Raw genomic sequence first — 24,576 nt, forward strand, 5'->3', positions numbered from 1 at the left:
TAGTAGTAGTAGTAGTAGTAGTAGTAGTAGTAGTAGTAGTAGTAGTAGTAGTAGTAGTAGTAGTAGTAGTAGTAGTAGTAGTAGTAGTAGTAGTAGTAGTAGTAGTAGTAGTAGTAGTAGTAGTAGTAGTAGTAGTAGTAGTAGTAGTAGTAGTAGTAGTAGTAGTAGTAGTAGTAGTAGTAATAATAATAATAATAAAGAAAGAGAAGAAGAAGAAGATGATGAGAACTTTGAGATGGAATATTAATGTAACGATTAAACAATGATAATAACAAATGTCAAGGTTAGAGGTTCCACTAATGGTATATCAAACAAGTATAGTATAAACTCTTATTATTGAATTGGAAACCACACACAAAGGAGGTTCCAATCAGATTATATATTGTTAACATGATTACATTAGTCATCTTATTCAATTAATGCTAATACTTGTAAATCTCGTCAAGCATTCATGATTATAACTTATGTTAACAACAAATCAAGTTCCTTTCATAGCTCAGGTGTCGGTTATACCATACATTATGGGCTATGAAAGTGCCAAGCATTTGTTGTACCAAGTGTTATACAACATAAATCAAGATTAGTCATTTAACAAGCAAAGTATTAAAGAGTGAACAAGATAGCAAATATAAAACATGTTAGTATCAAACATTAAAGTCCATATTAAGTTTACATTATACTTATTCTTACACCATTAGTGTAACCTTTTCACCTTGACATAATTAACTTAGCTAGACATAATGAAAGAAAGCAAAATAGATAAACAAAATAAGAACATAAAAGTTAACTAAGTAAAGGAAAGGAAATGAAAGGCATAAACTTAATATTAATGAAAACAAAGCATAAAAAATACAAAGAGAGAAAGGAAGAGCATGATCTTGATCTGGAAATCAAGATGCCTAAATGCATGGCAAATGCCTCCTTTTATAGGCCAAAAATGGGAACTATTGATTTGATGACTAATTGATAAGTGGGTGACCAACTTTTGACTTGGTGACAATCCTTATCTTCTCTTGTCTGCCCAAAACGTCATTGATAACGTCAAAATTGGAGCCAGTTGTAAACATGAAAGTTGTAGGCAATTGTCTCAGCTTTCTTGTGTAAAAATTTCAGCTCATTTGGACTTCTAGAACTCCAGATATGGCCAAAATACCGAATAGTGCTCGGGCTGGAAGACAGATTCGGGCTTCTTTGTTGTTGCTACAATTTGGACTTGATAATGGCCTTTTTAGATCTTGGGCTCCATATGAAAGTTGTAGGCCTATGTCTTACCTTTCCATCCATATAAATTGGACCTAAATCTGAGATCTGTAGCTCCAGATATGACCCAATTACCGAACAGTGTTCCGGTTTGGATTGCACCGACATCTCTTTTCTAAGTTTGGCCATCTCTTTATCCTTGCAATTTAAGTTCTTCAAGTCATCAATCAATCCTTTCATTTATGTGATAGGCCTGCATTAAAAATAGACATTTACCATAAATTATAGGTATCTTATATTATTAGATACATTATTATAAAACATATTTTAGTTAAGGAGTTATTGATACTTCAAGTGCAAAATGATGATATAAAACCATGATAAAAATGCACTTTTAAGTACTAATCACACCCCCCAACCAGCTTATTACTAGTCCCTAGTAATCAAAGCGTTAAAATAGAAAACAAATTTGCAAATTTCACAAAGCAAGGTATTCATCATTTAACTTCCATTAGTCTATCCAGATAAACAAACTCTCATTAAATTTATATATCTGCTCAATACCTCTTAACAAGATATTAATAAACCTTTCTTTTGTGCTCAATGTATCAACACATAATTATGGGGCTTTTCTTGGAAGAAAACAAAATTTTTGTTCTAATGTTTAAGGTTAACTTCCTTGGGTTGGGATTACTATTTTTGTCTTTTTTTTTTTAACTCTATATACATATACTTTAAAAACATCATGCATCTTTAACCCATGTAATGAGCTTTCAGCTAATGACTCCCAGACCAGTTGGTCTTAGGGCATTAGGTGTTAAGACACCTCTACGAGCTTAGTAACTCGGGTCGCAGATACTGATATGTAGATAGTGCAATGTTTGATTCCCTTAAGCTTTTCTCCTCAACCCATGTAACAGGTGTTGGGCCAATAGCTCCCAAGTCAGTTGACTTTAGGGTATTAGGTGTTAAAGCACCCCTTCGAACTTAATTGCTTAGGGTAAGAAGGCTACGAAACCAAACTTATCTACATTTTTATTATCATCATTTTTTTTCTTTTTTTTTCTTTTTTTTAATTATATACTATCCCTTTTCCTTAGTTGTTACCTTTAACAAAAGAACATAAATAATGCAATAATCCAATATGCAACCCACAATCATATATTAAAGTGTGTGTGTGTAAATTAAGGTTTAAGAATACATGTTAAATAAGTATATGAGCAGAATTAAGTGGTAACAATACGAGAGTTTGTAAACCTGAATATTTCAGGAAGTATTATAATAGACCTTGTTAAGAATGATTACTAGGATGCGTATCAAGAGTCACTTTAACAAAAGAACTCCTTTACTCTGCCATCCTAGTAACAACAATTATGCACATGCTTTATGAAATGAAATTTTTTTTTTTATCAACTACTACCCTCTCCCCCCAACCAAAACGAGACATTGTCCTCAATGTTCTAAGGTAGAAAGATAGAGTATAGAAGATATCACCTGAAATAACGAACACTGACAAAACCTGAAACACACTGAAACAAAAATAAGAAATAACAAAACACAATAATAAAACCAAAAGACACAAAAATTCACAAATGAAGGCTCAAATCCAATCTATGCTTTTTACGACTTTCCTTAATTGACCAATTTATGCGACTCATGGAAGGATCAATCACAAGGATGAAAGATTGTGGTTGGTCAATCAATTGTTTAGCAGTAGCAGCAGAGATTATGATTTGTCGTGCAGAAGATGTTAAAAATTCCTGTTCCACAGCATGATCAAGAAAAGACAACAACTTATCATAATAACCATTAACATTTAACAAACCTATGGGTTTATGGTGAATGTGCAGTTGAGCCCAAGAGGAAATATAAAAGATCTCTTCCAATGTGCCTAGACCACCTGGTAAAGCAATGAAGGCATCAGCATGGTTAAACATTGCATTCATTCGAGCTGACATTGTGGAGACCTGAAGTTCCTCTATAATTATTTTTCCAATGATGTCCCCTTGTGCCAAAGCTTTAGGGACGACTCCTAAAACTTGACTACCTCCTAAAAATGCAGCTATTGACACACCTCCCATTAACCCAAGACTGCCTCCCCCATACACTAAATGAATCTTTCTCTCAGCTAGCACCTGACCAAGATGATTTGCTGATTCTAAAAACTCCTTTTCTTTCCCAAGACTAGATCCACCGAAAACACAAATATTTCTTATTTGATGACCTGAGGAACTTGCCATTTCTACACACTTTTGTATTTGTTGAATGTATGGGTTGAGTAGAAATGAAAGTATGGAAGAGAGGGTTTTATAGATGAGAAATTAGAAAGGCAATCATAACACCTATATATAGGCCAGCTGGAGTCTCACAGTCTCTCTCTCTCTCTCTTTATTTATTTATTTATTTACTTTTGAAAAAAAAGCATGTGTATGTACAGGGAGTTGTGATTGTGGCTCACATCTTCCCTTGGTTTTACGTCCAAGAACGGCTTAAACGCCCTCTATGGGTCGGGGATAGGCTTCCCATCCAGTTTTCTTAAAAACTGGCAAACAAGGTCTTTTTTAGTCAGATTCCCAAGACTAAGTCAATCATGTTCTTTATGAAATAGTGGCCATAAATCATGAATTGCACGATGCACATCTCCACTAGGATGCGTCTCAAGAGTCAATAGAAGATTATCTAAAGACTCCTTACTCAGGCCATCCTTAATGAATTGTATTTTATCTTCACGGTTTATAGATACCATTCCTAAAGAACGACATTGTGTATTACAAGTCCATCTAGCACATCGATGACAGACTCCTAGTCGTTTTGCACGACGCTTCTTTGCAAAAGTGCTTTTACCTATTTCAGGCATGTGTGAAATAAAGAAATTAGAGGACTCACCTGATAATCGGACCTTTGCTTCAAACAACCAGCGAATATCTTCAGGAATTCCATGATTCATTAACAATCTCAATCTTGCACATCTAGCACGGTAAATTTTTGTAATCGCATTCTGAGGCAGAGCGGGAAAATACTTTTTCTATTTTTCAAGATTAGTGTCCATTTTCAAATGAGAATTGGAAGAGAGATTCAAAGAATTGCACAGATATATAGACAGATATCAGTTATTGTGGGAAACTGAAAGAACCGACTTAAGTCACGGAGTACCGTTATCCGCCATTTGACCGGGGTGAGAGAAACTATCAAAAATCACTCAAAAAGAAACACAAAAACAATGTGAGAAAAACAAAATAATCAACCTTTATCTACAAGATCATTCAAACCAGCTGATTCATTTTTAGTAGGAAAATTATAAAAGTAAGGTTTCAAACGATGTCCATTTTCCTTAAAATCATTGTCATTCATTGAATTCTCAATATCACAGGCCCCATAAGGATTGGTCCATCTTAATCTTAGCTCTTTAAGGAATGCATAGAGTTGAGAATCATAAAACAAAACTTTTTGACCAGTGTCAATTTTTTGACAATTTTTACAAGTTTTGCAGAATGCATGTATGTCCTTGAACATGGTGGGCCAATAAAATCCATTTTGAAAGATTTTTGCAGCAGTCTTTTTTGACGAGAAATAACTTCCACATACTTCAAAATGACAAAGTTTAATGACACTACTTACCTCATTGTCAGGAATGAATCTTTGAAATATTTGATCAGGACAATATTTGAATAAGTTAGGGTCATCACAATAAAAATTCTTCACTTCGTTCAAAAACTTTTCTTTGTCTTGATTACTCCAATCAGCTGGCAAATCTCCTAAAGCAAGAAAATTAATATTTTTATCATACCAAGGCATTGGACTAGGAGAAAGTAAGGATTCGTTAGGAAAGTAATCATCGATTGGTGTGATGTCAGATGTCGAATCTGTTGTCACTGTTGACAAAAGATTCGCATCAACATTTTTGGTGCGTTTTTCATCCGTGATTTCTTCCTCAGAATAAATCATTTGCAAATCTTCAGATTCATCCAATTTATTTTTACTTAAAGTAGATTCAAGTTGATCATAAACTAATTCGTCAATATGATCTACTTCTTGTAAATCATTATCATCTCCAGGTTACTTGCAAATGTTGAAAATATTCATTTCCTATGTGATGTTTCCAAATGATAGCTTCATCAATCCATTCCTACAATTAATCAATGCGTTAGAAGTTACAAGAAACGGATGTCCTAAAATAACAGGAAATGAATTACATGCTTCAATAGGTTGTGTGTCCAAGACAACAAAATCTACAGGATAAATGAATTTATCGACTTGTACTAACACATCTTTGACTATTCCTCTAGGCACTTTTACAGATCTATCGGCAAGTAAAAGAGTTATAGAAGTTGGTTTTAACTCACCTAGATTGAGACTCTGAAAAACTGAATATGGAAGTAAATTCACACTGGCTCCAAGATCAAGGCTCTTTCAATTTTATGTTCTCCAATAAAGCAAGAAATTGTAGGACAACCAGGGTCTTTATATTTCAAAACATTATTTTTCTAAAGAATAGCATTTACTTGTTCGGCTAAAAAGGCTTTCTTTTTCACATTCAGTTTTCTCTTCATAGTGCATAGATATTTCAAAAAGTTAGCATAGGAAAGAATCTGCTTAATAGCATCCAGCAAAGGTATATTGATTCTTACCTCTTTCAAAGTTTCAAAGATTTCAGAGTTGTGATTAACTTTTCTTTGTTTGGTCATGGCATAAGAAAATGGAAGTACTGGTGGGGAATCAGTCATTTCTTTGCAATTTTCAGATTCAACCACTTCCTGACCCTCAAAGATTGACTCATCATCTTTCTCACAAGGTTCAAGAGTGGGTTTTTCAATAACCTTACCACTACGAAGAGTAGTGACTGATTTGACTTGATCCATATGTTGGCTTCCAGAACTACTTGCATTTGCATTATATTGCCCCTTGGGATTTTGTTGTGGTTGAGATGGAAACTTACCTTTCTCTTGGAAACTGAGAGCAGATGTTAATTTTGCAAGTGTATCCTTAAAATCTGTCATATTTTGAGCAAGTTGAGTATTGATTATCTCTTGCTTTTCAATGAATGCATGCAATGTTTCCTCAAGATTTCTTCTAGGAGGTGGAGCACAAGGAGATGCATATCCATGAGAATTTTGAAAATTATGGTGTGCTTGAAATGGTGGTTGTGAAGTTTGTACATTATTATTATCACTCTTCCAACTGAAATTTGGGTGATTTATCCAACAAGGATTGTATGTTTGGGAGTATGGGATGTGGTTGACCCTTTAGAAACTGTTTAAAGCATGGGCTTATTCATGGAGACATTCTTTAAAAGAAGACAAGGTTGGACACTTATTGGTTGAGTGTTCATTTGTTTCATATATTTAACACACAATGTTTTCAACAGATTTTAATTGACCACTTTTTTTCAATTCTAGTGCCTCGACTTTTCTAGCTAAAAATGCAAACTTGGCTTGAAGGTCATGATCTTCCCTAAGGTTGTACATACCTCCACTAGATGTATGACGTTGAGTTTTACTCGGTGCTTCATAAGTACCCGCGGTGTCCCAATTTTGAGCATTTTCAGCTAACAAGTCTAAGTACTCCATTACTTTATCAGGATCTTTATCTTTAAAAGTTCCATTGCATATCAATTCAACCATTTGCCTATCTCTAGGTGTTAACGCTTCATAGAAATGTGAAACCAATCTCCATGTTTCAAAACCATGATGAGGGCAAGTACTAAGGAAGTCTCGATACCTATCCCAACATTGGTAAAATGTTTCTCCTGGTTTTTGAGTGAAAGTGGTGATTTGTCTTTTGAAAGAGTTTGTTTTATGAGATGGGAAAAACTTCTTTAAAAACTGTTGTTGCATTTCATCGCAAGCACGAATGGATCCTGGTCATAAATTTTGTAGCTATGTTTTAGCTTTATCTTTTAATGAAAAAGGAAAAAGCTTTAATCTGATGGTGTTCATGCTACAATTTAAATTATTATATGTGTTGCAGACCTCCTCAAATTCCCTTAAGTACAAGTACGGATTTTCCAATTCTAAGCCATGAAAAGAAGGTAAAAGTTGAATAATACCTGGTTTAAAATTAAAATTAGATGCATCGGGAGGAAAAACTATGCATGATGGTGCACTTGTTCTTGTGGGATTCATGTGGTCTTTAAGTGTTCTAGCACGGTTATTCTCATTATTCTCATTATAGAGTAATTGATTATCTTCTTCGGTCATATTTTCTGAAAATAATGAGGATACCCTACAAAGTCTACCACTTGATGTACGTGATCACACTCTCATGCACGTGTAGGAATAGAGTAAAAGGAAGAAGAAAACAAAAGAAGAAGAAACAAGAGAAAAGAAACAAAGTTATATACAAGAAAAATGAAAAGAGAAAATTAAATAACTACTATAATTTATACAAGAACTTACCTCCTCGGCAACGGCGCCAAAAACTTGACACGACTAAAAGACTGATGTCTTCTCCCAAGTGCAGGAGTGTCGAAGTAATAAATAACCCAGCAAGACCGGGGTTGAACCACAAAGAGGTTAATTGTACAAATTATAAATAACAATAATACAACAAAAAATAACAATAACAACAACAACAACAACAACAACAATAACAACAACAACAACAATAATAATAATAGCAGTAGTAGTAGTAGTAGTAATAATAATAATAATAATAATAATAATAATAATAATAAAGAAAAAGAAGGAGAAGGAGAAGAAGACGATAAGAACTTTGAGACCAATCAGATTATAGATTGTTAACATGATTACATTAGTCATCTTATTCGATTGATGCTAATACTTGTAAATCTCGTCAAGCATTCATAATTATAACTTATGTTAATAACAAATCAAGTTCCTTTCATAGCTCAGGTGTTGGTTATACCATACAGTATGGGCTATGAAAGTGCCAACATTTGTTATACCAAGTGTTATACAACATAAATCAAGATTAGTCATTTCACAAGCAAAGTATTAACGCTATGAAAGGAACTTGATTTGTTGTTAACATAAGTTATAATCATGAATGCTTGACGAGATTTACAAGTATTAGCATCAATCGAATAAGATGACTAATGTAATCATGTTAACAATCTATCATCTGATTGGAATCTCCTTTGTGTGTGGTTTTCAATTCACTAATAAAAGTTTATACTATATTTGTTTGAGATACCATTAGTGGATCCTCTAACCTTGACATTTATTGTTATCGTTGTTAAATCTTTACGTTAATATTTCATCTTAAAGTTCTCATCTTCATCTTCATCTTCTTTTTCTTTATTATTACTACTACTACTACTACTACAATTATTATTATTCTTATTGCTGTTATTACTATTATTATTGTTGTTGGTGCTATTGTTATTGTTGTTATATTACTGTTATTTATAATTTGTACAATTAACCTCCCTGTGGTTCGACCCCGGTCTTGCTGGGTTATTTATTACTTCGACACTCCTGCACTTGGGAGAAGACATCAATCTTTTAGTCGTGTCAATTATAACTTATGTTAACAACAAATCAAGTTCCTTTCATAGCTCAAGTGTCAGTTATACCATACAATATGGGCTATGAAAGTGCGAAGCATTTGTTGTACCAAGTTTTATACAACATAAATCAAGATTAGTCATTTAACAAGCAAAGTATTAAAGAGTGCACAAGATAACAAATACAAAACATGTTAGTATCAAACATTAAAGTCCATATTAAGTTTACATTATAATTATTCTTACACCATTAGTATAACCTTTTCACCTTGACATAATAAACTTAGCTAGACATAATGAAAGAAAGAAAAACAAATAAACAAAATAAGAACATAAATAAGATAAAAGTTAACTAAGTAAAGGAATGGATATTAAAGGCATAAACTTGATATTAATGAAAGCAAAGCATAAACATTACAAAAAATACAAAGAGAGAAATTAAGAGCATGATCTTGATCTAGAACCTAAGATACCTAAATGCATGGCAAATGCCTCCTTTTATAGGCCAAAATTGGGCACTATTGATTTGATGACTAATTGATGAGTAGGTGGCAAACTCTTGACTTGGTGACAATCCTTATCTTCTCTTGTCTGCCCAAAACATCATTGATAACGTCAAAATTAGAGCCACTTGAAACATAAAAGTTGTAGTAAATTGTCTTAGCTTTCTTGTGTAAAAAATTCAGCTCTTTTCAACTTCTAAAACTCCAGATATGGTCAAAATACTGAATAGTGCTCAGGCTGGAGGACAGATTCGGACTTCTTTGTTGTTGCTATAATTTGGACTTGAAAATGGCCTTTTTAGATCTTGGGCTCCATATGAAAGTTGTAGACCTATGTCTTACCTTTCCATCCATATAAAGTAGACCTAAATCTGAGATCTACAACTCTAGATATGAGCTAATTACTAAACAGTGTTCCGGTTTGGACTGCACCGACATCACTTTTCTAAGTTTGGCCATCTCTTTGTCCTTTCAATTTCAGTTCTTAAATTCATCAATCAATCCTTTTATTTATGTGATAGGCCTGCATTTAAAATGAACATTTACCATAAATTAAAGGTATCTTATACTATTATTGTAAAACATGCTTTAGTTTAAGAGTTATTGATAGTTCAAGTGCAAAACGATGATATAAAACCTTGATAAAAATAAACTTTTAAGTATCAATCAGTAGGGGTGTCAAAATAAGCTTTCGGGATAGGTTGTATTTTATAAATAATAAGGTCTTTCATGTTAAAAGCAGAGCTAGTATCAAAGTTTAATGGCAATTCAATAACATAATTATTTGATTCAATCATTTGCAACACTTTAAATGGTTACTTATTTGCAATTTATGATCGGTTTTCAAAGGACACTGTTCAAGTCTAATTTGTATCATAAAATAATCTTTAACATTAAGTGCATCATGACACTTAAGTAAATTGGCTAGAAATTTATGTTGTTCATTACGTGCTTGAATTTTTTTCATGACTCTACATGGTAACGACTCAACTAACTTAGACATCCTATCATGAGGAGATATACAAAGGTGTTTTATTGGCTTCTCAGGTTTGTAACTATAAACACTAAATAATTAAGGGTGTGGAATGAGACAAACATTGTTTGAAACCTGTGTGGATATGGTATTGACACAATCAAGTAAACTAGGATTATCTTTTTCTTCCTCATCACATGTATGAGGTAAGGGGTCAAGAAGCTCAAGATATTACTCTAAACTTATGATTTGCTAAACACCAGGCATGTGGGTAAGGAATCATGTAGTTTAGAAGGACTAATATCATGAGACTCTCTTAAAACTATATTTATCTCTATAGGCGACTCCACTAAAGAGTTCCTTAAAACTTTTTTTACCATTAAAGCAGATATATCAGAGTCTTTCTTAACCTCATTCTTAAGCTCACATGGACTCATTATGTTAAGTCCCTCTTCTTACACCTCCTCGTCATCTAGGTCACTAAAATCCTCAATATTAGGCTCGCACACTTCAACACTACAATCTTCCTCTTTACCTATATCCTTATTTTTTTTTTTTTTATAACCAAGGGTTTAGAGGTGTAATCTAAAGAGATATGACCAAAACCTAAACAATTATTACTCTTAATCTTTGAATTCACCTTAGACACTTCATTGATAGCTCATTTGTCCTTTTTTTTTCTTATAAAGTTGGGCACTACTAGGATTAGGTTTGTGAGGTGAAACACTTATCAAAGAATCACTACTTCTAAATTGAGACCTAGTATTCATATTATAAAGGTCTTTACGATTTATCCACTTATTCGTCATGACTAACTTGTAGTGTTTAACTAAGGTGTAAGCTTGGTCGAGGGTAGATACACCTTGAAATACAACTGCTCTTTTAAGATCATTATTCAAGCCTTTATAAAATCTACGCAAAATCATGGCTTCATTTTCTCTTATGGCACATCCAATCATGTAATCATTAAATTATGTTATATACTCCATGATAAACATATTCCCTCATCTTAGGTAATTTCATTGGTCTAAGAGTTTATTCCTATAAGACTGAGGTAGTACTTCTCTTAAAGTTTTTTTTTCATTTTGATCCAATCAGTTATAAGAGGTTTACCTCTTATCTCTAAACAATCTTCAACATCTCTCCAATAACTTTTGACTTTACTAATAAGCATTTTAGCAAATGTAACTTTCTTGTTATCATATAAGTTATGCCACTCAAAGAATTGATCCATATCACAAATTCATATATCAATATTCAAGGGTTATGGCGATCGTAAAAAATGAGGGCTTCTATTTTGTTAGGACTCATGACACAAAAGCATGCAACATTTACTTAGAAATGAAATTGAGACCACAAATGGTTCATGTAAGTGAAATCACAATACAAAAATAAAGGTAATCCCCTTTTTTTTTATGTGAAGATTAATCAAAAACAAATTATGCCAAAAAAATTATAAGCACGCAATGCTAGATCTTTTAAGTGTAAATAATTCATCAAATAATAGTCATAACTTTTACTAGCTTCAACAAGCTCAACAACTAGTTACTAAATATCAATGAAGAAAGAGGTTAATAAGCAAGAGTTAACAGATAAAATGCAAGGCAAGATTTTTTTTAAGCACAAAAGTAATATTAATGATAACTCTAAATGACAATTGCACTACCAAAAAGGTAAAAATTCAACAAATTAAAAGATGAAGAGATTCACTTACTAGATTAAGAGGTGGAAGCTTTTTGTTGTTGATGTGGCAGACTGGATGATTGGTCTAGTGACATGGCTTCACTGGTTGACGTGGCTCTAAGTTGCTCATGACGTGGCACTAGTGTGGCATCAATAGGTTGGCTTGGTTAGTGACATGGCATAGGTTAATTAATTTTCCTCGAAAGCTTTCTAGAATCTCCTTGTCTTATGTGATTTCTCGGTTGTTGTTGTTGGCGGCGAGGCGTGACTGCTGATCTATTGATACTGCTGTTTAGGCGTCGCAAGGGTGGTTGCGACTAAAGGGTGCAATTTAGTGGTAGTTGCAGCAGATGGTTTAAAATGCAGATTTTAGTTGTTAGAGACAAAGATCTGCTATGGCAGCGCTGCAGGACTATGGAGATAGCAACTCAATATAGCTCTGTGGGCTTCTTATGGCATGGAGTGGTGGTTGGATGCCCGATCTGCTGATGGCGAGGAGAGGATGAAACTGGTTGATATGCTGCCGCTGACAAAGATCTACTGTTACTAGTGTGGATGACTTGTTGTGGCTGTGAGTTGTTGACAACAGTAAATCAGCATGTGCCTACGGATTGAAATGGTGGTGTTGGCTGTGATTAACGTTAAAGGCTGATCATATTGTGGTGGTTGTTTGTAGATGGAGAAGATGAATAGTGTTTCCCTTTTTTTAGACCAAATAGTAGAGCTTTTTTTATATCAAACCAGATCTAGGGTTTAGCATAAATATGTGAATCGTCTAATTATAAGAACAATTAAAACCTTGGCTTTGATACCAAATTAGATGCGAGACAATAAATAATAATAATTAAAGTAAGAAAAGAAAGAAGTTTTAGAGAAAGAAGAAAGTTATAGAAGAGAAAAAAAGGATTGGAGATATGCAAAGTCCGCAATATTTTCATTAATCATCAAAATTCTTTAACATTTAGAAAAGTAGGATATTAAAATCCTAACTAAAACAAGCGATTGAGCCTTTTTGTTTTGTCTACCTTCTTTAGTCAATGTCGCATTGGTCCATTCCGCTTAGCAGGCGTCTATGTTCATCGACTGGCATTCCGTTAGATTGACTTAGGCTTAGAACTCTGGCTCTACAAGAAAGGGTGGCTATCCACTCCTCGATGAGGGTGACAATAACAACACTTGAATAGAACCTCTCTTCAATTGATTTAAGAAAGCTAATTAGCCAGAACTAGATTTAAACTATAAGCTACCCCCCCGGGAAGGGATCCAAAAAGACTCATACGCTTGATGAACAGACAAACCCTCTCTCAGACGGACGGACCATAATTTGGGATTCCCATAAGACAGGGACTAATCCAAATCTGTTGCCTCACTCTTTGTTGTTGCATCGAGCAGATCATTGCTAGTGGTGCCATAATACTTTTTCTTGCCTATGGGCTTTACACTAATCTAGTTGTGTCAGACGGGTAATCGAAGAGGTGAAGCAATTCTGATTCGATAGGTTTGAGAAGCGACGAAGTATGGGCGTAGATCAGTTTAGAGAGTTAAGGCGGCAAAGTCATGAACCCCAGGGAAATCCGCCGATTGGTCATCTTAAGCTTCTTGTTTGATCGGGGAATGAAATTTGAAATTTTTATGATAGAAAAAGAATCTTCTTCGATGACTCTCTTCCACTGGTACCATCCCATCTTCCTCTCTTGCTCTCGGTAAGTCAGTCAATAGCGGCTACTAAGACTATGGTTGTATAGGACGTATGAGGAGTCTCGCTCTGTAGCCTAGTTGATCTCTACCATTGGGCCTATTTGCCAACTGCTAGAGCGTAAATCAACCCAAGCCGAAGAGCCTTCTTCTTACCTTACACCTACCAAACCTATCTGGTCTTTGGCGGCCAGACAAATGTCTGTGAAGGGGGTGTTCCAAAAAGAGTAAGCTCATTCTCAAACAAAGTCCCATATTCACCCATCGCACTAGGATAGCTTGCATCTATTAGTAGTAAGCTTTTCCACCCACCTACCCGAACGAAGGCACCGGCTCTCTCTAGCGCTAGTGATCTATGGCTCTTAGGCCCCCATCCCAAGGGGGTATTCCATGCTTGACTGAATAAGAGCTTTTCACTTTAGAGGTTCCATATGCTCATCAATCACAATTGTACGTACTAGCGAACAAGAGTGTAAAGAGAATCAACAACTGGTACTTTTTGGTTTAGCTCTATCGGTGAGTCTCCTAAATCGAATAGGTGAATAATAGCAAGAGTAGCTACAGATTTCTCTCTTAGGGTCGGGGCGTGGACTGGGGAAAGACTTGACTTAGACTACAGCTCTTGGGCACCTGCCATCATCGGCGAACGACGGAGCTTACCCGCGGCCATTGTCAAGGAACGATATCTCTTAAAGAGCCCTTATCAGAATCAGACAGGAGATCTTGCTTTTTCTTCCTAATGAATCCTAAGACCCCCGCCGACTGAGAAATCCTGCATCAAGAGAGCCGGCCATCTAGCTGCCATTAAGCTTTTCCTATTGGGATTTGGAGAACGTCGAATCAGAGAATCTCTTTCACTCCCGGCTGAGTCAACAAGACTTGTGACAACAGACGGAAGAGCCTATCTTTTCTCTATGGTCCGGGCATTGAGCACAGGGATGAAAGTTGTTCAACAAATCAACAAGAGCGGAGTCGTTCACAACTATCTTCTCTACCTAATCCACTGCTCGAGCTAAGCGCAGGGCTTCTTCCTTGCAACAGCGGAGAACAGAGCAGCAGCAAGACCATCATATTGAATAGTATCGGATTCTATTCTGTATCAGAAGGACAGTGTAGACCCTTGAGTACGAAAGTAGGCTCTTTTACTAGGCTATTCTTCCCATTTCGAAAGAGGAGTTCCCAGATACCGCACCACTATTCTATTAATAGACCTTACCGCCAATCCCAGGGGCGTAGCGATAGAAAGTTTGTCAAAGCGAGGGATGGGGGAATACACAAGATCTTGATTTGTCTCAGCCGCTCTCCCCAGGGCAGAATCCGTTTGATATCGCCACTAGATTAGATACGTTAGTTAGCTTTCGTTTAGTAGCTTCATGCCACTCAAGCACAGCGAGGGGATCGGAGAGGAGCAGCATTGGGAAAGTCTGATTCAATGAAAGCCCTTTTGCCAGCGTAGATGAATCTTCTATCCAGATCTAATTTCGACCCGTCTTCCAATCCAAGACACCTTCAACCAACCGTAGAGATCAGGGTTGAGATATCAAAGTCGACCTCCTTGTCAGGTCAGATAGATGCCTGGCATAGAGAGATGCTTAAAACATCATTCTCTGACTGAAAACAGAAGCGACGAAGCAAGGAGCTTAGCGTACCGTTTTTGACTACCTTCTCTGTCATGTCTGAGTTCTAACATTCTAGGGAATCCGTGCTTTGCTTTGTCAATGTCACTTTCAATATGCTGAACACATACAAGTTTGATGTTCACATTGGCCATCTAGAGAGATTATATACAGTGTGCCGTTAGGGAGGAGAACTAAATTGAATAAAGGAATTCGTGTTTACTACTGATAGTGATAGGACCGGCGGTGGAATAGAACTAATTAAAGAAAGCCCTTTGAAAGCACATCTTTTCTTTAGCATCTAAAAGTTGAATGATGAAAGAGATTCCTTTGATTTCACCCTTATAAGCTTGCTAGGTAGCCCCTCTTCCCAGGACTGTGACTTGTTACCGTCCTAGCTACGCTAGGGGTAGGGAACAGCACCCTAGTATACCCGACCCAATTCACCGAATAGTTAGCGCTGGCTTTGGTTCAACTCCTCGCTCAGGAAATCCAGAAATGGATGACATTTTTTTGGTCTTTTATCTTTTGCCCGCCAGCTCTTTTTCCACTTGGCTAGGGCCGACGCGACGTATCAGAGAGAGAGAGAAAAAAGACCTTTCCCGTTGTTTGATACAGGGGCAGCCCGCAAGATATGTCCTTTCTTTTTCAACTGTCAAAACCTTGATATCTTCATTCCTTACTCCATCGTTTGCATCAAGAAGAGCATACTCTCTTTCGAAGATCGCTGAAAGGGTAAACTTTCTATGCTTCCTTTGGAGAATCTGCTGGTGGATATCTTAGGCATTGGTGGGGCTTACTGACTTATATTGATCCCGATCTACCTATGCTTCAAACCAAGTACCGTAAAAAAGGTTTCTAACCCGCGAGCTTTTACCTATAAGTGATGGGAGTGGCCAGAACACCGGTTGATTTAGTGATTTACCCATCCAAACAAGTGGATCTATCGCGCAGCATCACTATAGAGGCGAGAGAGACGGATAAGTGCCCCGCCCCTGTAATTGGCTCGGGATCCGTATTGGTGGGCACTGGATATAATGCTGCTGACTGTGCTACCTTTGCTGAAGTTTGAGCCGAAAATGACTTTGTTTTTGTCGGATATTGTGTCAGCTAGAGATGCCCCTAGGTTCGACCTGCAGTTTCTCCGATATAGGTCCTTTCTTTCCGCCGGCTTTTTGTTCACAAGGAGGCTTCCCTGACCTGGCTCTTTGCCTGATTTATGCTTTTTTGGACGCTGCTCTATAAGCGCTACCGGTGATGCTGGTTCAACTACTGGGTTTGCAATGAGATCTGAATATGCCGGAGTAAACTGCAATTTCTGCTTAGTTTCCCGGTCAACAAAGTCCATTGGCGCGGGATCCGTATCTGGAGGCCGTGATACTGTTTGTGCTGCTTATTATGTATGATAGTGGTAGTGGCTCTGCCTTTGTTTTTTAATAATCAGCTATTGGAAAACCTTGATCCAGAACCGGAGCAATTCCTTCTTTTTCTGTCTTGGTCACGGGCCTACCCCTACTCGAAAGGAAGTGAAGAGCAATGCCTTTGACTTAGTCTACCTCCTCACCCCTATTCCCTTTATCGGTCTAAGCCAAAAAGAAGAAAGCTTTCGATTCAATCCGTCCTAGCTCTTGTCTAAGGATTCGAAGCTGGCGAAGTAGTAGAAGTCGTCTCAGGCTTGTGGTAACTCTCTTCATTTGGTGGTGCTCCGCCGGGCAGTCCCCTGAGTTCGGCCGATGCTTGCTTTGTCTTTCTAGGTTCCGCCTTAGATTCAATCCCGCAGAAAGATCTTTATCCTTAGCTTAGCCCTTTACGAAGATATAGCTTGCTCACGCCTACCTAAGAAAGGGAGCTGCTAGTTCTAGGGCCCTAGCGCGAAAGCCAGCCCTTGCGAGGTAGGCTAAGCTAGAGAAGTAGGGAAGTCCTTTCTTCACGCGCATGCCTTTGAGTGCTTACCTCGACCCCTAAAGAGAGAGACCCGAAAGTCAGCTTTTCACATTTAGAAAGGACATTCCGGACGAATCAATATGACCTATTAAATAAAATACCCAATAATAATTAAATTAAACCTAATAAATAAAGCTAAATTAATAAATCTTAACTAAAAATTCATATAAATTAAAACCAAAAATATAAATTAAAGTCCAAGCTTTTAATTATTTAGACTATTTTCTATTATCTATCATCATATATGTACATAAATAATATTTTAACTTAGTGTCCTATCAGGTTACCTTGTAAACGAATTGGACCCGCCCAGTGATAAAAACAATTACTACCTTATTTGCTATTATATATGAAGAACCGAAACTTATTGTTCAAAGGCGCATCATTGTTGTTTCCCTGTAGAAGCGGTCAAAACTGAGCACACAAAACAATCTAACGCCCTGGTCCAAAGGGCCCCAAAATCTAAACCTCGATAACAGCTTGACACGTGTTAGTCTAAGTGATTTACACATTACAGCCACCACTCCACGCAAGCATTTTACGTGTCAAGCAATGGCCTGGTTTCAGTCACTATAAATTAAGGCAACCATGGCTGATGTTTATTACCAAGTGTTTGAGCTTTCAATTCATTTGTGTTCTCTCAAATCTTTCAAAGAAATCAATAACCAAAAATGGCTGACAACACCCAGAAGATGAGCTACAAAGCTGGTGAGACCAAAGGCCAAGCTCAGGTTAGCTTATGGATTTCTTTCTCTTTTTTGCTTTTGTTTTTATATATAAATTACTGTGTGATGCTCTATAACATATCGATTTTGTTTGTTTCAGGAGAAGGCCAGTAACTTGATGGACAGAGCTGACAATGCTGCTCAATCTGCAAAGGAATCAGTGCAAGAGGTTCACATATTTTTGTTCAGTCTCATGTTCTATATTTTTTCAGGGAATTCATCCTCACCACAATGGCACGATGGATTGTGCATAAGATTTAAGAACGAAAATAAACCAAGAAGAATGAGGAACACTCTTGAATAAAATTCGCAACACTCTAAGTGTTAATAATTAGTTGCATATTTTGGCACAGAAATTCTTAGCTAGTGAGTGTTTTAAAAAAAAAAAACAAAAAAAATTGATAGTTCCTTCTTTGTGTAGGCTGGTCAGCAAGTGAGGGCTAAGACACAAGAAGCTGTTGAAGGAGTAAAGAATGCAACTGGCATGAACAAGTGAAACTGGATCGATGGAGTCCAATCATCGTCTGCTGCGTGAAATTTAGAAATTAAATGCAATATTCATCTATTCAGCACGGTTTTTTTTTTTATTTGTTTCCGTCTTTCCTTTTGTATAAAGAAGAGAGCTCTTTGATATGCAGTTCTCTCATGAGTTTGTAGGCACATGCATGTTTTGCCCTTATTAGAAAAAATTTACTTTCAGTTCAGTACATGTTCAAATGTTTCCAGCTTAGTGCTTCATCAAGTGAACTGTATGCCGAAATGGCCTAAAATGCCAATTCCCTTCTTAAATCTATTTGATTACAACAAATACTATGCCATCCCGCCCAAATCAATCGCTCCATGTAAATTTAACATTTCGTTGATAAAAAAATATATATATAATATCATTGTTATTTTTAATTATTTATCTATTGATATATTTATTGATAAATATAATATATCGCTAACAACATAATATTATCTATAATTTTATTGAATTTTATTGAATATTATTTATAATTTTATTGATGCATTAACATTTACATTTACATTTATAATAATTATTTTCCAACTTTTTTGAGTATATTGATGGTCTAGTTTTATCGATCATTTTATTAGTAATAGTGAGATTTATAGTAAAAAATTTTAATTTTTGAAATATATCAACAAAGTTACAAATAACAAATTACCTCTAGTCTAGTTCTGTTATCACCGAGAATAACATGTTTTTACCTTACACAACCAGTCATGTATTTTCACCTTATGCAACTAGTTATTTATCTAAACTTTCATGAATCATAAATTTTCTAGCAATTACAAGATTAAAAAGTAATTTTATAATTTTATAATTATAACTTTATTATTATATGTAAGACCCTTTTTTTTCCTGACATCATCACATGAGGTGAGACGCCACTCAACATCGCCTTATAATAATAATAATCATGAATATAGTTTAATTTGGTTTCTTGTATGCTAACCTTAAATATAGAATAAATCATCTCATATATTAGTAAGGTAGACAATGCAACCATGTGAATGAAGTTTTAATGGTTCCTCTAATATTTTATGATCACATTACTTTGACTTTTAATATCAAGATTACAAGATCTGTATTGATATAATGGATACAATTAAATAATTATTAAACTAGATCGAGTATTTAATTGTTAAAATAATATTATGATAATAGTAAAAAATAAAAATAAAAATATGTTCATACCGATAAAAATGAAATCAGGCGAATAAAGAAAGCCCACGCTCTTCACTATATTTATCCTACCTATAAAAAAAATCTATTTATTAATATTTACTAGTATTTATTCATTCCAATTTAATCTAATAGGTCAACTCTTAAATATATTGGCCTTACAACCTGATCCAAACTAAATTTAAAATTAAACTAGATAAGATTTTAATAAAATATGATTTGATTAACTTAAAAGTCAACTAGCATTCCAAATAACCCTGGTTAAAATATAATTTGAGCTATTTGTTTTAAATACAATACCATTTTAACTTTTTATTTAAAAAAATATATATATTAAAAGGTCATAAATTTGACCAAGTTAAAAAAAAATATTTAGATTTAAAATTAAACTAGATAGAAAATTAAACTAGATAGGAGTTTAATCTAATGTGATTTGATCAACCTTTCAAGTCAACTAGTAATTCAATTAACCTAGTCAAAATATAATTTGACTTTTTTTTAATACAACACCATTTTAATTTTTTTTTAAAGAACAAATATTGGAATGTCATAAATTTGAATTAATTTTGGTTAATTTAATCAATAACTCAGACTTTGGATTGGGTCATATATTTATCATGGTACTAATCACAAACATTCAATGTATCCATCCCTCTTCACAAAATACATTCACACAAAATCACTTTAAAGAACCATATATGCTTTCATACAAACATCTAATTCTCTAATAATTTTGCATGAAAAAACTACAAGCATAAAATTTAAATATTGCTTACTTGTCCATGGTACAATAATCAACTTTGTTTCCATCACTATGATCTGTTATGAAACTCCTCTAATTTTGACTCGTCTAAAACAGTTTGGCCACACTCAAATCCTCATCGACTAGAATGGCCCTTTGTTACTAACGAAAAGTTAGTGCTACGCACACATATAGGATTTATATATATCGTTCCTTCCCCTTCCTTTTCCAAGAAAATATCACTAAGTTATGCTTTCAGTAAGCACTCCTTTACAAAATGATTTCCCTTGCAAATGAAGCATTGTAAATTTGATTTTAAACCCTTACTATTAGCCTTCCTTTCTGAATTTCTAGAATTTTCAAAATTCTTATCATTATCATTTGGCCTCAAATCTACAAACCATCAACACCATTAATAGCTGATGATAAGTCTAAAACATTTTGCCTTGGTAATTTCATCTACGCCCATGGTTGAAATCCTAAAAGAAAAATGAACAATCCTCTTCAAACATATTATCAATATCACAAATTAAAGAACTAAATTTCTTCACATAATCCTGTATCGACCTATCTTGCCTCAACTTCTTCAACTTTTGCATCGCAATCTAGGATGTGTTGTTGGCAAGAAATTATTCTTTCCACTCATGTTTTAAAATCTCCCATGTCTCAACATTTGATTATCCAGCATTAAGATCCTCATTGGACCTTGTCCACCACTATAACTTTGCATCTCTCGTGATATTCATCACTATGATATTCATTTGCTCACCTGAACTTATCTTAGCCATACTAAAGTATGATTCCATGTCCCATAAAAGTTATCCAACTCTTTGAAACTCTGCACCCTATTAAATGGTTTCAATTCCGAAACCTTAGGCTTAGAAATAACTATCCCAATAAAAGTGTTTGCCATGTATTTTTTCAAGATGGCAATTGCTTCCTCTACAACTTTTAACCTTTCACTTTTTTTTAGTTGTAAGACTAATGTGCAAGCTTTCAACCAGTTTAGCACTTTCAATGGCTTCCCTCAACTTGTCATTGATAGAGCGTTGTTCTAATTCATCCTTTGAAATTGACTCTATCAACTCTTCAAGTCGAGTCAGTCTTTCTTGGATTGCCTTCATAGCTTTAGGCATACAAAGTCAACCACTAGTTTCGCAAACTATTCCAATGATAGCTTCAACAAATTAGTCCTTTGATCTATCCACGACATAGTCTCATCATCCTGCTAAGAAAACAACCACGCTTTAATACCCAATTGTCACGGTTAAATTTTTTGCTCCACAAATAGATGCATGTGGCGCCTAGTCTCCACTAAACTCAACATTTCCAAAAACAATTCACTCGTATTTGTCTATTAACTAAGTGTTTCCCTTACTAGAGAGGTTTTCCCACTTTCTCAAGTTAAAAGATAAGTGGAATACACAAGTAGAATAAATTAGTCAAAGTGCACAACAAGCTTTATAGGAAATCTTTCCCACCCTTTATTAATTTCGTAAACAAAGGAATACATTATACACAAATATGTATACGTGTTATGCACAAAAAATTCATGATGCACCAAGCTTACATCCTCCACAACCAAGAATTGCAACAACTATTTATAGACAAGCATTTATAAAGCACAACTTCCATTCCTACATTTAAGGAAGTAGTGGGACACTATCTCAACCATCTTCACCCATTAACATGGTGGCCCCATTATCTAATAAGTACTGGGTAGTTTTCCCCAATAATTTTAGTGGGTTGAGATCATTTCTAGCCATGCCCCCATATTTTCCAGGATATCCTCATATTCGTGGATAACTTCCCTCACTAACAATCATGGCGTAACTACCTAAAACCACTTGCGTAATTACCCATCTTTGTTGTCTATGATGCTACCGTGTCTCTTGCATGCCTTAGTTTGTTCTTCATCCAAGTTTCATATTGTGCCAAGTCAAACCCATGACTTACACAAGCTATTACGCATTGATGAATTCTCATCTACGTGCAAGTTGCCAAGATCTATGTTGTCAATGCCCACAACCACCCTTATTTTCATTAGCCTACCTCTTAACAAATTTTCCTACCTGTACTGGATATTCCAGCATCTAGCACATGTTCATCAAACAATTTATGTTGCTGATTTTCCCTAACAAACCTACAGTTGCACAAATATGCGCTGCTAATTTTTTCCACTATTGGCATAACTGCTAGCACCCAAAACACTGTTTTAGACAGCCTGTCGAAGTGTGCAACACATGCACATTTGACATTGCTACAAACCACCCTTACTAAAAGTACCTGATGCCCTCATAGGAAAAACTTGGAGTACCCTTGCACCACATCTATAACTTGTCACAATCCATGTTTCTCCCTATAATACCTCTAGTTTTGCCCACATTCAACAATATTTTATTCCACCAAATTTTTATCAACTTGTTTCAAAGCCAAGTTATGACACAATTTTGTTTTGGCTTGTTAGTTTTCTAAAAATGCTAAACATATCATACTCATAAGCATGTTTTCATGAATTTTAGACACTGATCACAAGCATCCAATATATCCATCCCTCTTCAAAAAAAAACATTAACATAAAATCACTTTGAAAAACCACATAAGCTCTCATTACAAAAATCTAATTCTTTAAGCATTCTGTATGCAAAAACTACAAGCATAAAATTTAAATGTTGCTTACTTGTCCATCGTACAACAATCAACTTTGTTTCCATCACCATGATCTGTCCATCACCAAAGTTACAAAACTCCTCTAATTTTGACTCGCCCAAGGTAATTTGGCTACACCCAAATCCTCATCAACTAGGATGGTCCCTTGTCACTAACTCTTCTACCATACAGTATGAGCTATGAAAGTGTCAAGCATTTGTTGTACCAATTGTTATACTACATAAATCTAAATTAGTCATTTAACAAGTAAAGTATTAAAGAGTGAACAAGATAATAAATATAAAACATGTTAGTTTCAAACATTAAAGTCCATGTTAAGTTTACACTATACTTATTCTTACACTATTAGTATAACTTTTTCACATTGACATAATAAACTTAACTAAACATAATGAAAGAAAGAAAAATAAATAAATAAAAAAAGAACATAAATAAGATAAAAGTTAACTAAGTAAAGGAAAGGAAATGAAAGGCATGAACAAGATATTAATGAAAGCAAAACTTAAGCATTACAATAATACAAAGAGAGAAAGCAAGAGCATGATCTTGATCTGGAGACCAAGATGCCTAAATGCAAGGCAAATGCCTCCTTTCATAGGCCAAAATCCAGAGCTATTGATTTGATGACTAATTGATGAGTGGGTGGCCAACTCTTGACTTGGTGATAATCCTTATCTTTTTTTGTCTGCCCAAAACATCATTGATAATATTAGAATTGGAACCACTTGAAAACATAAAAGTTGTAGGAAATTGTCTCAACTTTCCAGAAAAAAATAGAGGTCATTTGGACTACTAGAACTCTAGATATAGGTCAAACAATGAACAATGTTTGGGCTGCAAGACAGATTCAGACTTCTTTATTGTTGCTACAATTTGGATTTGAAAATGATCTTTTTAAATCTTGGGCTCCATATGAAAGTTATAGACCTATGTCTTACCAATCCATCCATATAAAGTAGACCTAAATCCGAGACCTACAACTCTAAATATGACCCAATTACAGAACAGTATTCCTCTTTGGACTGCACCAACATCTCTTTTCTAAGTTTGACCATCTCTTTCTCCTTTCAATTTTAGTTCTAAATTCATCAATCAATCCTTTCATTTATGTGATAGGCCTATATTTAAAATGAACATTTACCATAAATTAGAGGTATCTTATATTATTAGAGATATTATTATAAAACATGTTTTAGTTAAGGAGTCATTAATACTTCAAGTGCAAAATGATGACATAAAACCTTGATAAAAATGTACTTTTAAGTACTAATCACATCCCCCAACCAACTTATTACTGATCCCTAGTAATCAAAGCGTTAAAATAGAAAAATAATTTTCAAATTCCACATAGCAAGGTATTCATTATTCAACTTTCATTAATCTATCCAGACAAACAAACTCTCATTAAATTTATATATCTGCTCAATACCTCTTAAACAAGATATTAATAAACTTTTTTTTTGCTCAATATATCAACACATAGTTGTGGGGCTTTTCTTGGGAGAAAACAAAATTCTTGTTCAAATGTTTAAGGTTAACTTTCTTAGGTTGGGATTATTACTTTTTTTGTTTTTTTCTCTTTTTTCTCTTATTTTTTTAATATATATGCATATAATTTAAAACATCATACATCTTTACCCATGTAACAAGCTTTCAGCTAATGACTTTCA

The 24,576-nt window shown here is 34.9% G+C and overlaps 1 protein-coding gene across 1 annotated transcript in view; it reads left to right on the forward strand.

Annotated features, from left to right (window-relative positions):
• The window catches only part of LOC105115895 (late embryogenesis abundant protein 1-like), an 83,552-nt gene extending 65,097 nt beyond the window's left edge, over nucleotides 1–18,455 (forward strand). Inside the window, exons 3-4 of the mRNA XM_011012966.1 lie at nucleotides 17,905–17,973; nucleotides 18,226–18,455. Of these exons, the coding sequence (XP_011011268.1) occupies nucleotides 17,905–17,973; nucleotides 18,226–18,300 (144 nt within the window). The 3' untranslated portion in view covers nucleotides 18,301–18,455. The remainder of the gene's footprint in view (nucleotides 1–17,904; nucleotides 17,974–18,225) is intronic.
• The last annotated feature ends 6,121 nt before the right edge of the window (nucleotides 18,456–24,576 follow it).

This window comes from Populus euphratica, unplaced genomic scaffold (assembly GCF_000495115.2).
Source record: "Populus euphratica unplaced genomic scaffold, PopEup_1.0 scaffold800.1, whole genome shotgun sequence".
Taxonomy (NCBI): Eukaryota; Viridiplantae; Streptophyta; class Magnoliopsida; order Malpighiales; family Salicaceae; genus Populus; species Populus euphratica.